This window comes from Talpa europaea (assembly GCF_964194135.1).
Source record: "Talpa europaea genome assembly, chromosome: 14".
In the NCBI taxonomy this organism is placed as follows: domain Eukaryota; kingdom Metazoa; phylum Chordata; class Mammalia; order Eulipotyphla; family Talpidae; genus Talpa; species Talpa europaea.
Window position 1 is genome coordinate 14,713,749 of NC_140082.1, and position 13,823 is coordinate 14,727,571.

The 13,823-nt window shown below is 53.8% G+C and overlaps 1 protein-coding gene across 4 annotated transcripts in view; it reads right to left on the reverse strand.

Annotated features, from left to right (window-relative positions):
• OSBP2 (oxysterol binding protein 2) overlaps nt 1–13,823 on the reverse strand; it is a gene marked incomplete at its 5' end in the record, with an annotated part of 105,742 nt that overhangs the window by 32,254 nt on the left and 59,665 nt on the right. The window contains one exon of one of the 4 annotated variants that reach the window (XM_084253867.1): nt 9,885–9,963. The exons of the other annotated variants lie outside the window; for them this stretch is intronic. Coding sequence (XP_084109993.1) covers nt 9,885–9,963 — 79 coding nt within the window. Of the gene's footprint in view, nt 1–9,884; nt 9,964–13,823 lie in introns of those variants that run through there. 4 annotated transcript variants of the gene reach the window in all.

Genomic DNA, 13,823 nt, shown 5'->3' on the forward strand with positions numbered 1-13,823 from the left:
CCATTTCCATTCAGCTTTTGCCCGGAGGTGCCAGTCAGTGCCATCAGACAAGAAAAAGAAGCCCAAAGCATCTAAGTTAAAAAGAAGACAACATGATCACATGTTGTCTAAAAAAAAAAAAATCTAAAATAAAATCACTAGAACATGTGAATTTAGCAAGGTAGTAGGAGAGGTCACTATACAACAGTTAAGTCTTTTTCTATCCGAGCAATGAGCAACTAGAAAAGTAAAAGCTAATACCATTTATAAAAGCATCAAAACCAGAAACGACTTAAAAATTTAACAACGTATATGCAGAAAAACACATAGCTAGGAGAAATTATAGGAAACCTAAATAAATTTAGTCATGTACTGGGAATTTCAATACTATTAAATATAAATTCTCCACAAACCATCTATAGATTCAATGCAATCCCAATTAATATCCCAGCAGATTTTTTTTTTGTATAAACAAGCCAAATCTAAAATTTATATAGAGAAGGACTACGAATGGCCACAACAGTAATCAAAAAGAAGAACAAAGTTGGCAGACTGGCTCTACCTGATGCAGATGTGTGCTTCTAAATCTTGTTTGGAGTGGTGACTACCCAGGAGTGCACATTTTATTCATTTATGAGCTCATTTTATAGTATTTAAATAATATATCAGTAAGTTGATTTTAAAAGAAAAAAAGGATATTTACCGACTGATCCAGTTTTTAGTCATTTATTCTATATTCAAGCAGATGCACATGTGCAGATGTGACCACTAAAGACTGATGTGTGGTAATATACATTTCAGCACTGTTTGCAAGAGCAGCAATTCTGGTTTCAGTGATTTCCACACTTCTGCATCACGGCCTGGGCACAAATAACCACACTCCAAGATGGAACAGACCAGGTCTCAAACATACACAGTGGGACTTTGTCCCTGACCCTCCATACAGCATTGCTCAAAATACTGATGACAGTCTGACTTCACAACAGCTCAATTTAGCATTTTTGATCTGCTGTTTCCTTAGTCACAGGCACTCAACAAGTGAACCCACCGTGTGCCAGTTATGATATCAAGCCCTGGGGACACAGCAGGTCCTCGGGGTCACTAAGTCCTCAACTCTCATCCTCTGGCCAACATCAACCGGGAACTCCCATCATCACCACTTCGTGGGGCTTCTGGGCTGTCCTGTCCTGTCTGCTCTGGCTGCTGGCCCTGGCTACCTGCCCTGCCGTGTCCCACCTGTTCCCAGGCAGCTGGTCCCCTGACCACCTCTGCATCTCTACCTGAATGGGTTGCCCAAAGACATCAAGCTGGTGGTAACTATCCACTGGAAACTCTCCTTGAAATATTTCAAGTTTGGCAAGAGAGGATAAAATCTTAAATGAGCCAACCTTGTTTGGAGGTTACACTTAAAATGTATTTGCCTTTTGTTTGCCAGGCAAAGAAAGAGAATGGGGTAAAATTTTAAAACTACCAGCTGGTGGAGCAAATGTGAGTCAACAGAGAAGAACCTTGGATGCCACCGCTGGTCCAGGATGCAGAGTCAGAGGCTGAGACTGAGCTATCATTCTAACTGCCCACGTTCAAACAGCCCCAGACCTGGGGGTCACGAGCAGTATGCTGTGCCGTGGAACTTCCTTTGTCTCAGTGTTTTCATATGTAAAATGGAAATAAATATAATAACACCCTGATAAGCTGGGGGACTTGACCTACAGATACCAACATGTATTAGTAAGGACTGAAGGCAGCATGGTACCAGCACCAGGAAAACAGCTGACGTACGAAAGAAAAGGAAAAAAAAAGTCAAAGATCATTTTAACAGCTACATGGCACTGTGGGACTGTGAACTGTCATCTCCATCTCTGGCAGTGGACGGCCGATTCCGTGGCTTCCTGACCGTGCACTGTGTGTTCCCAGGCTGCGGGCTGCCTGTCTGTACCAGAGGAGTCGGTACCGATCCCATCCAACTGTGACAGTCAAGGATTCTATGACCATGTGCTTTTGCTTTCTGTGGGTAAAGAAACCCTTTTCAGTTCAATGTGAGAACTCACACATCGACACCTTCCTGATACAAGCTTTGAAAAATGTGAGGAAAACCACGAGTGTAAGATCTCATTTCCCAGGAGAGTAAAACTGAATCAAGCCAAGGACCATTTAAGAAATTTCCAAACTCTGCAATTATTGGAGAGAAACTCCTGGAATGCAGTTTCTGCTACTGCAGGTGGCTGGCCAGTCAGCCGGGTGCCCTAGAGAATGCCACAGGCCGGAACTGGCGCTGGGGGTCACCTTGCCTCCTAAGCAAAGCCACGAGGTCCTTTCAGAAAACTACCATGTTTCAGAGCCCCCTGTGAAGTTAACACCCCCACCCCCCAGATGCCTCTGCAGTCTGAGAGGAGGCATCGGCACCGAGACCAGGAAGACAGGCCTGAGGTGTCCAGTTAACCCCGAGAGCCATGACAGTTATTTGCCACTTGGTTTGCCAACTTCTCACAATACAAGCAACAGGCGGCCAGGGAGGAGGGGCGGGCAGAGGGAAGGTGAGAGAGATGTGGGTGAAGATGGAAGCTCACACTGAAAATCAGCAGGGTGATGAGAGGCTTCCTGTTCTGCTTGGACAAAGCAGGCAAAGATCAGCCAAAGTGCCAGCTCTCCGCCCGCTAGCGTGTCTAGGGGATGAGCGAGGTACAAGGGGCCACAGAAACGGCCATGGAGAAAGGACAACTAACTCCGGGGCTGAGGAGGAGAAGCGCATCGCCAACGTCAGGCAAGAGCAGAAGCAGGGCCCCGGGCAGCTGGTCACCAGCTACAGAAGCCACCCACCCCTGGACCTGACTCTACATTTGGAGTGGCCCTGGGGGAGGCAAAAGGGTGGATTCAGCACAGTGAGCAAGCCACTTCCCAACACTGCCGGCTTGTAAATAGATGACTCCAGGCCACGAGGAGAGGGCGGCCATCACGGCTCTGGAGCTGTGCAGTCACGCAGGGCCCAAGCCAGAGGGTTCCCAGCTTGGTTTAATGCTCAGCTGTCTCCGTCCTGAAATGCTAAATAATTTTTTAATAAGGGGCCCCAAGAGTGATGCAGGGATTAACAGTTCCAGGGACGATTTCCACAAACCCCACCTACCAAGGAAAAGCAGAGTAGTACTGGTCCCAACAAGTCCTGCCCAGCTGGGGTCCAGCCACTTCTGGCATAAGCAGGCGCCATGTGTAATGCTTCCCTTTGGGTGTCCGCACAAGAGCAGGAGATGCAGCTGATGACTCACACAAGGGTAGCTGCAAATCATAACCAAACTTGCCAAGGAAATGATTCCTTTTTGGTGAGTCAACTGCCAATTAAAAGGCTAACAAGGCACAATTTCATGCCGGGTTAAAAAAAACCACGCGGAATGCTGTGAGCCTCATGTGGGGAGGGGGGAGTAGATGTCCAAAGCGGCGAGAGCACCGTGGACCAGGCCACTTTTGCGTAGGGTGACGGGGGTGCGAGAGGGAGGCCGTCCCCCCTTTGGACCAGCAATCACACTCTGGGGAATTTCTCTCAGCAAGAAACATCAAGGAAAAATGTCATGTGGCAAAGACACTCTGGCTGCAGTTTGGCTCTGGTGACAATCTGGGAAGAAACTGGACGCCTAACGCGTCCCACAGCCATCCAGCGGGCTCAGGGTAAGCTGTGGGGATGTGCTCATGATGTCTGACCAGTCAAAATGGTTGTTTTTTTTTTTTTTTTTGTATCTCAATGATGTAAAAAAGGATGTTCATGTAAGGAAAAATACTGACCCCCAAAATAGAGACCTAAAAACAGCAACATGAGGGGCAGTGCAGTCACGGAAACATCATGATTTGGAACATCTGGATTTGTTGTCATAACACCAAGTAACCTTTGAAATAATGAAGGCACAGGGCACAGAGAATTGGCCCAGATGGGCCTAGAGTTTGGCCCAGAACTGACCCCGGGGGCCAGGGAGGAGAGAGGAGTGGGTTTGGAGGTGGGATTTCATCAGGCAGAGAGAGCAGCTGCCCAACGGTTAAGGGGCTGAGAGTCATTCTCCAGGGGCCGCACCCCACGTAACTGCACAGCTTTGGATATAAAAATATCCCGGGGGCAGGGATATGGGGCGGGGTGGGGCTCGGCCAGCCGTGGGCTCCAGCCTCTAAGGAGAAACACTCTGGCCAGTTTCCTCCTACCGGGCCACAGGCATGCAGCTGGTGAGCTGCCCGGGAGGGGTTTGGCTTCCTGAGGCCCTGGCCTCCTTCCGAGTCTGCGCGGGCACTGTTTCTGAAGGCATGCATCAGGTGCCATCAGTCAGCACGCCGTCAGAGGGAAACAGGAAAGAGGAAATCTCTCTTTGGCAGCCTGAAGCCCATCACTTCATCTTTATTCGTACTGTTCATCTAGTTGGTCAGATGCTGCGGCAGGTCTGAGCTGACGGCTTCACGGGAAGCCAGGAGCCAGGGGAGGGACTGTCGTCCGCAGGGGTGGGGCTGTGCGCAGACAGCTCCCTGATGAGGTCAGAGGAAGATGTACTGGAGCAAACCTCTCAGTCCAGGGCAGGGGGTGGTGCTTCTGGGCTCTTATACAGCCAGACTCAGGTTGCCCTTTCTCCCCATTTTACTGGCCACTCTGAGGTCTCTCCACCCAGCTGTCCAGGGCTACTGTGAGTCCTGCCCCCACTCTGGTCTGTGTCACGCCCCATGCAGCTTAACCCACCTTGGCTTAGCACCTGGGTGAAGAAGAGGTTATTATGCTATCCTCAGGGCCAGCCAAATGTGGAGCATGATAAACGTTCATGTTAACAGGGCTGCTGTGTTCGGTTGAGCAGGTTGTGCACTGTACAACCTGAGTGGCACCCACCCCTTTTACAGCAGACACTGGAGATTTATTTTTATTGTAACACACATCCAGCAAGTGGGAACAAAGAGTATATCACTCTGACAAAATCAGCCTATTACAACAGCTTCAGGATAAGTGTAAGAGTCTTAAGGAAGGGGTGCACTTTCCAAAGATGGGCACCATCGCAACCCTGTACACCAACCTGTGAATGGCAAGGGAACCAGCTCTCTGGAGAGTGCACTACAGTTTCCAGGCTCCTTGGGGTCACCCATGACAACAGAACCCTCTCTAGGGCAGCCCAGCGCCCGTCACAGCCTCATTACCCCTGTGCTGCGCCTCCCCTTCTTGCTGTCACTCTGCTTGGGGGAATGGCCAAGTATGGCCTGCCTCCTGTTCTCTGCTGTCCCGAGGCAGATATCACTCCGAGCATGACCCTCTCTTCTCTCCCAGTTCTCCCAATCTAGCACAGAGGTCCCCTCAGTGGTGACTGAAGGCTCAGCCTTGGCCTGCATGAAACCTGCGGGCCACAGCTGGTTTCTGCAGCCAGTCCCGGTGCAGGGGAAGCCTGCTCCGCCCACCTTCCGCATCCCTGCCTCCAGCCTCTAGCTTTCCATTCTCCTCACCTGTCCGCCTGTGCCCCACACAGTGATATCCGCCTGGAGGCATGTGGGAATTCCTCCTCCATACCCTAATATTCTGCTCCCTTAATCTGGGACACCCTTGTCCACCCAAGCCACCCCTCATCTCTGCCCCTGGGCAGCACCTTTCTTCAAACCTCAGAGGCTCCCGTGTGCCTCAAGCTTTGTGAATATTCTCAAATGTTCTCTACAGGGCATGTCTGCACCACCTGGGCTCTGAGTCAGGCCTCCAGCGCCACAGTCCACGGGCTCTTCCTGGTGGGGGGGGGGGGGGTCAGAAGGATGCTGTGCTGAGAATGAAGTGAGCCAGACTGTAGCGCCCTCAGCCCCTCTGGACTGGTTGTGGACATGATGGGCTCCACACAGTGGCTGGGACAGTTCTCAGCAGAGAGAATACTGTTCCGATTTTCTACTAAAGGGAAAAGATAAATTCTCTTAACCATTTATGGCTCTTACCCTGACTCAAAAGCATGAAAATAAATGAAACTTCCTGTCTCTTTCAATAAGGAATGCCCCATATTACCAGACCAGGTTCTTTCCCATAAATTGAGCCTGGTCCCACCCACTGTGGCCTTGACGCAGGCCAGCGCCTCGAGAGTCCAGCAGATCCTCAGTCACTGCCTTCCCTGCCGCCTTCCTCTGCCCCTTGACCCTCCACCCACTCACACGTGGTGACTGCTGGCAGAGGGTACAGGCTCTGCTCCCATTCCTGCCAGAATGATCCTGGGAAACCACCTTTCCTCCTTTAGCCTCAGTTTCCCCATCTGTACAATGATACAGATGATAGTCGTCTCACCTGCCGCCATCAAACATGCGCCAAACCAAGTAACTGTGACCACTCATGAGGCAAAATGTCCTTCCCTTCCCTGGGCCATAAGTAAGGTCAGTGCCTCCCTGAAGCCTTCTTTCCCACAGGCCACACTCCAGAGCCAGGAGGGTTCACTCCCCTTCCTGCCCACCTGTCTTTCTGATCCAGCCCACTCAAGGGGCCACTCCCAACTCTTGCCCTTGTCATGAAGTCCTGATGCCTCGCTCAAACCTAAGAGCACCTGCTGCCCCTCACCCTTCAATGCCCAGCTGGGCTCACCCCCTCTAGGAAGCTCTTCCTGACCTTCCAGCTTCACCAAGGAGGCTCCCCCACACATACACCTGAGCTCCCCAGTATTCCAGAAGAACCACTTGCTATAGCAAGACCAGCAGAGAGAAGGCAGGAGGCAGGCCAGACTCACAGGTTGCTTCAATCCTGAGTCAGGAGACTTCCAGGTGAACCAGGAGAGCTCCCCAGGGGAAAAATGGGCGACTGAGGACCCCCGCCTGAGAAAACACCAGCCTCAGATGGCACTTTAGCCTCAGATGGTGCTTCCCTCCTGTCACGTCTATGCCAGGGGGCTGCTTATGGAATGTCAGTTATGCACAGCGCATGAGTGCTGGGGTGGGGACCACATCACAGATGCAGGTGAAACCCAGAATCCTTTGTTGGAAGAACTTCAGAATGAACTGGAATGGGTACAGGGAGCGCAACGATGACTTTGATTAAAATGTGAAGGATGAGCAGGGACTTTTAACTAAGCAGGAAGAATGAGGCTAGACCAGGCATGTGCGATGCCAGGGCCGGCGAGGTGGCAGATGCTAAGCCCTGGGCACTAGGAGGCCACGCCTCACACAGAGTGACCAGCGCAGAGAGCCAGTCCCTTCCTTCAGACCGAGGTCCTTCTTCCCAAGGACTCCAGCAGAGGCCAAAAGCAGGGACACGAGGTCAGACACCTTGACCAGCCACCCCCCGAAGAACCCCACCTGTGAGTTTGAAGGGCTCTACAACCTTTTGCAATTCTCAGTGGATGTTCTGCGAGGCTCCTTCTCAGAGAATGGTATCTGTCATAGGTCTCAAAGATGCCAAACCAGCCAAGCACTCCCTCATCAAAAAACAACAGGCCCTCAGAACGTTCAAGTACCTGGCCAGCGGCCAGTGCATGCTTACCACTGAGTTGCTGGAAGCCGGTGCAAAGATGCTCTATCTGCCTAACCCTGGATGTCCACCCTGTATGGCCCCCTCCTCCCCTCATTTAAGGGGGAATGGAAGTGGGAAGGGTGGACGGGTGGGGAGGGGGCTAGTACCTGAGGCCACAGAGGAATAGGAACTTGACCATGGTAATGAGCCCGGCAGCAGTGCCATGACAAGAACTCAACTCCCCTGATACCCTGGCTATTCTGTGGGACCCCCCCCAGAGCAACAGCTCGTAAGCTCAATGCTATCTGGCCATGGAAATGATACTGCCTGGACCCTGGCCCTAGTCACACATCCCTCCCCCACCCTGGGCAGGCTACAACCCAGCTCCCCCTTCGACTTGCACAAAGTTAGGTCCAGGGTTGTGGGCCTAATTTCACTGGCATCCTTTTCTAAGGGGAAGTTTGCATGGGGTGGCCTTCTTCCAACACCCTTCATTGTGTCTGAAGAGGAGGCCAGTTTCCCCCTGCTTGCATGCTGGGGACAAGGGCGCAGGTCAGCATCTGCCATGTCCACAGTGTGAAGGTCTGGGAGGCAGCCACCTTCCAAAACTGATTGCTAAGCAGGCCTCTGAAGGCCCCACCTCAGCCACTCTGGCACCTCTCTCTCCAACTGGCCAAGTTCAGAGACATGATCTGCCAGCAGATGCGTCTGTTTGGTCTTGCAGGATGTTTAAAACGTCTTTTGGCCAACATTTAAAAACTGGGAGATCCCAGTTTCTCCTAAAAACTCCCTCTGGCTTGGTTCACACAGGGCACGTGAAGGACACATTCCGCAGTTTGTCCATGAGTTCTCCTACCCTGAGGCCCAGTGCCGGCTGCTGGGCCTCCCCCTGCCAGCACTGTCAGCCCTGCTCCAGACCCTGAGCCCAACACCAGCTCCTGAGCTCCTCATCCTCACTCCACTGAGCAGTGTGGGGCAGTGACAGGGGCAGTAAGAAGCAAGGCCTGGGGGGAGGGGCCTGGCAAGCCAGTCACCCCTCCTGAGGTCAGTTTCTCTGGCCACACTCACTTCCAGGCAAAGCTTCCCTCCTGCCAATAACCAAGAAAAAAACAAGGGAATACTAGGCCTGGTGTTCCCTGTGAGAAGCAAATTGAGAGCACAGCAACCAAGAAAATCCTCAGGAAGACCAGTAGAAGAAAAATAATTTTACATCTGATGCATAAACTTTCTTCACTTTTTTTAAAAACCAACTCCAACATCCATCCAAATCAACAATGGGAACATCATTTAAGCTTCTGCATAAAGAAGAAAACGTCATTAGAAACGACACCGTATCCAAAATAAAATCTGGAAATGAAGACCAATCTTTTAAAACCAGATGACTTACTTTGAACAAAATTCACTCGCAAGTTTCTTTAAAAGATGGTTAAGACAACTGTAGTGTCAGTTCCTCATGAAATAAACCTTATATGTTGACATCACAAATGCCCTAGGACCCTGGATGGTGTCTAGGTTCAGTGTGGCTGGGGCTGGGGCTTGGGCTTGGAATCTGCAGCTTCAAGGATGTCTGTCTGCCCTGGGCCGGGGTCTACAGAGCCATTAGCGTGGCCAGTCAGCAGGCAAAGTTAATGACAAGGCGTAACACTGGTCAGCGGGCTTTCATTTGTAAAAGGAGTTGCTTCTAGTAAATTGCTCTTCAGTGCAATTAACTGCCTCTGTGTCCCTTAGGTCTACAGGGCCAAAGAATCCTATTACACATCCCCCACCCCACCCCACCTGGTTTCAAATTAGAAACACTCATTAAGGTAAACACAGTTTCACTCATGCAAAATCTTCATTGATCAGGGTTTCAAGCACCAAGGCAAGAGCTTAGGGGGCAGGCAACCCTAAAACAGCCAAAGTTCCCCCCTTACCTCCCAGGGCTGACAAAGGGTTCTTGGGAAATGCCTGCAAACCCCAAGGTGTCACTCAGGCCCCCCACCCTGGGCAGCATCCACAGGGCTGCTCGGCCCTTGGCCCTTGCACAAACCCAGGCGGTCGCTTACACGGACTCGTGCTCCGCCGCAGACAGAGGCCTGGGCCATGCCTGGAACACAGCCCCTCCAGGGGTGGCCCCAGAAAGGTGGGCCAGACAATTCTGCCCCAGCTCCAGGGGGCCGGCGCCCGAGCAGACACCGGGGGAGGAGGGGCAGGTGGGTGGATTGCGCACGTACCGCCGCTCTCCAGTCCCCCCTTCTCTCCAGAAAACTCTGGATTCTATTTCCATTCATTTCTGCAGAGATTATTCGGCAAGACGCAGCCCACTCGCCCGCGCGCCCCGCCCGCAAAGCGCCTCCCGAGCGCCCGCCGGCGGGCCCTGGCCAGGGGGTCCCCGCGGCTCCCGCGCCCCCCACGGCGCGAGGCGTGACCCGGAGGCGCGCGTGGGCTGCTCATGCGGCCAGCCCGGCGGCGCGCCCGGGGGTCGGGCCCCGGGTGGAAGCCGGGCAGCACTAACCCTTCTTAAATTTATTCAGGCAGCCGGAGCTGCAGAAGGCGCGCACGGAGGCCGTCTCCCAGCAGCCGCGTCCCTTCATCCCCGCGGCGGGGCGGCCTCCGGGCCGCGGGGCGCTACATGGCGCCGGGCCCCGGGGCTCGCGCGCGCGCAGCAGCTCGGCGGGCCTCCCGGCGGAGGCGCCGGGCGCTCGCGGGGCCCGGCGCGCGGGTCCACAATGCGCCTCTGCGCCCGCCCGCCGCCCGGCGCGCGAGCCCGTTAACCCCGTGGCCGCCGCGGGGGCCGAGCCGCGCGAGCCGCCGCCCCCCCCCCCCCGCGCATCCCCCGGGCGCGCGGCCTCGGCCTGCGCGTCGCCCGCGCTCCGGAGCGCACCCCCGGGCGCTGGGCCGCGCGCGCCGGCCGGGCTCCCCGTTGCAACGTCACGTTCTCCCGCGAAACTCCGAGCCAAGGGGCCGCCCCCTGCAGCAGCGGGCCCGGCGCCGCCTCGCTGCCCAGGGAGGGTGCCCTTGAGAGCCGCAGCACGTGGGAGGGGGTGGCCCCGAGCCCGCCGTGATTCCGGGAAACCAGGGTCACCTCTGGGACCGGCTCTCGCAGGCTCTGCTGACGCAGCTGCGGCACCTGTGTCTGGCCACCTGCGGCCGCCTGGACACTGCTCCTCGGGAAGGCAACAGGCGGGGCCTGGGGCGCCTGGCGCCCTTGGCGCTGCCACCACAGGGCGGGGGTACGTGGGGACAACTGTGTCCGATGATCCCCCTGTGAGCGCCACGTGCCTGCCCAGCGGCCTGCAGGACTTCTCCACGGATGCCCGGCGGGCATGCAACACCCAGCTGCCCCTACCCCAGCTCCTGACGCCCCTGCCACCGCCCTGTGCTCCACCTTCCTTTAGCCCTCCCGAGCTCTGCGGTTGCCCTGACATCCTCCCCTTGGCTCTGGACAGAAACCCTGCTGTGATCCTTGCCTCCTTGGACCCTGAGAGTCACCCCCAGCTCATCAGCACGCCTGACAGCTCTGCCAGGACCTCCAGCCCTTGCCTCCACGCCCACTGCGGCCCCTGGGCCTGACACACCTTCACCTTGTCAGGGGTCTCTTGCAGAACCTCCCAGCAGTTCTTCGGAATTCAATCCCCACCTCACCACCCCCCTGAGCCCCCTCATGACCTACCCTCATTATAATAGCCCAAGTGACCCTGCTCCAGTTACAGTTACGTCACACTCTGCCCTCTTGTCCTCTGAGACTCCCCAGTCAGCCCCACGCCCTTCCCCTCCCGCTGCTCTGGCCACACTGCCGCCTTGGCTTGAACACAGAGTCTCTGCAGGGCAGTCCACGCCTGCAGGGACCCCACTCACTGGCCCCAGCCCACCTCACTCTCTTATCTGACTTGTCTTTCCCACTTGGCTACAGAATCACAGCCCTGGGGCTGGGCTTTCAACATTGCCCCATCTCAGACAAAACACTCCCCAGCACCGTCCTCGCGTGGGCTCAGCCAACAGAATTTATCAAATGTAATTTATTGAGACCGAATAAATTGCCCCCAATTTAAAGGTTTTCAAATATATAACAAAGCTCCTGTTGTAACATGAAATAGGCGCCGGGAGGGTGGTCCTGGGTCAATAATTCCCTTTTGGGCCCTTGAAACAACTGAATACTTCTTTCACTTAGAGAATTAATCCTTCCTTAGCAAACGTGTTAGCAATTATGTCAGATTCACTGGCCCAGGAGCTAGAAAGCATTTAACTATCCCGGGCCTTGGTGTTTTGGCTACAACAGGAAGAGCATAATAATGATGCAAATGCTACCAGTGACGAAAGGCTGACAAGTGCCAACCCCTGGGTTGAGCGGCTCCTGCATTTCCTCATTTGGCCCCCAGAGAGGAGCCTTCTTTGGTCGCTCCACCAGCATCCTCTCTCACTAATGAGCACTTCACTGAAGTAAAGTGACCTGCCAAGAGTCACCGGGCTTATAACTAGCCTGTTCTGGCTGACCTGGGAGGCCACGCTCTGAACCATGCACTGTGGGGTCCCTTAAGCACAACATTGATCCCCAGAGTGACAGAGAACAAGACACATTCAGGGAGGAAACTAAAACAGTAGAGACACATACAAAAATAAAAATAAAAAATCATGCAGTCCTGCTAAGACCACGCATTATTTCTCCTCTCCACATAATAATTTTACACTGTAAGTCATGAGAAACAATGACCAGATTCTGCTCATACGTAAAATCTATAACCCAGGAGCCCAAAGCTTAACCTGAACCCAAGGTGCCAATTTGTCCTTAAAGGTGATGATACACCAGAGAGAAGTCTTAGTAGACCCAACAGTGAGACAGCCAAGAGGCCTGACAGGTGGGTAATTCCAGCGGTTCTGCCGGCTGTCCTGGGCGTCGTCACAAGTTTCCCTCCCATCCACTGATGGGAAACTGAACCCCCACCCTGCTCCTGTCCCCCATAGGCACTCCTGTCTGACACTGTCTGCCAAACAGCCCCAGCTGGACAGGCCCCAATGTCCTAAACGTGACCTCCTAAAACCGAGGGCACTAATTCTGCGCCTTTCTGAGACCCATCACCCCAGACACCCCGCATGGGCCCCCTGGAGGCCGCTGCAGTCTGCCTTCTCAACTCCTATCTGACCCCACATCAGGACTAGTGTGGTCACCTCAGAGTCCTTGGCACCACTTCCCTAGTCACGTCCCACCGGGGCTGCTGATGCTACAATAGCCTCCTACAGGCCGGCCTCCCCACTTCCACTGGCTTCTAGAACACTGTTAATCGGACTGGGTTTCCGATATGTTCCCTCTTTTGCTCCCTAATATGACATACATACACTCAACTCAAATTCGTGTGTGTGTGTGTGTGTGTGTGTGTGTGTGTGTGTGAGAGAGAGAGAGAGAGAGAGAATGGTGGGGTGGGTGGATCTGCTGAGCATCCCAGTACAGGAGGCGATAGAGAAGCAAGTCCCTGGAAACTAGAGAAGCCTGGGGGCGGGGGAGACACAGGGCAGCATCTCCATACCCATCCTCCAGGGCACCCATACCCTGCAGCCCACGGGGTGTATGAAGAATCCTCTGGGACTTACCACAAGTGAACAATGGCAAAGGAGCACAAGCCCTGCATGCAATGCCATGTATTACACCTGGACACAGCCTAGAGTCTAAGAGCAGACGAATGTTTATTTCACCAGCTGATGGAGTAGCCGGGAGCCGCTCAAACTACCTGCCGCTTACAGACGTGTGGACTGTAGAAATAAGAAACTGCTTAAAAAAGGAAGGCCAAGGGGAAAAAGGCAAATCACGCAACATATTTGTAACTGTATGAAAACTCTGCACACGCAGAGAGGGCGATGACAGGACCACAGGTGAATCTCCTCGAGTTGCTCTTGGGATGCCCTGGACTTCTTTTCAGCCCAAGATCTAGGGGGGCCTGCTGTGGGTCCCTACTAACTTGGCTATCTTCCACACCAGACTGTGAAGTCCTTGAGGGCAGAGATTGTGCCTTTTCTCATTATTCTCAGTCTGCAGCCTCACCCAGCACATGGCAGGTGTGTGCTAAATGAATGAGGATGGGAATAAACAGATCAATTAATCAACCAATGAGCTGCCTGGTGAAAACAACTTTATCATTCATTAGGAGCCCTACTTGGTCCAGCCTACACACTCACACCTTCTTACCTTCCCGAGCCTTCCACTGCTCCCTCCCCATAGTCCCAACCACTAGACAGCCCCTTCCACTCTGTACGTCTGCCCTTGACCGGAACTTGATGGAATCTCAAGGAGGTGAGCACAGGGTTGGGAGCACCACAGGAGCATGATCAGATGGGGGCTTCCTGGCCTGGGTTGGTCATAACCTTCAACCACTGTGGGACTTAGGGGGTTAGGGCACTTAGGGACTAGGCTCAGGCTCATCAGTAATGAGGGGCTAGGGCCACGGAGAAGAGGCACTGACCT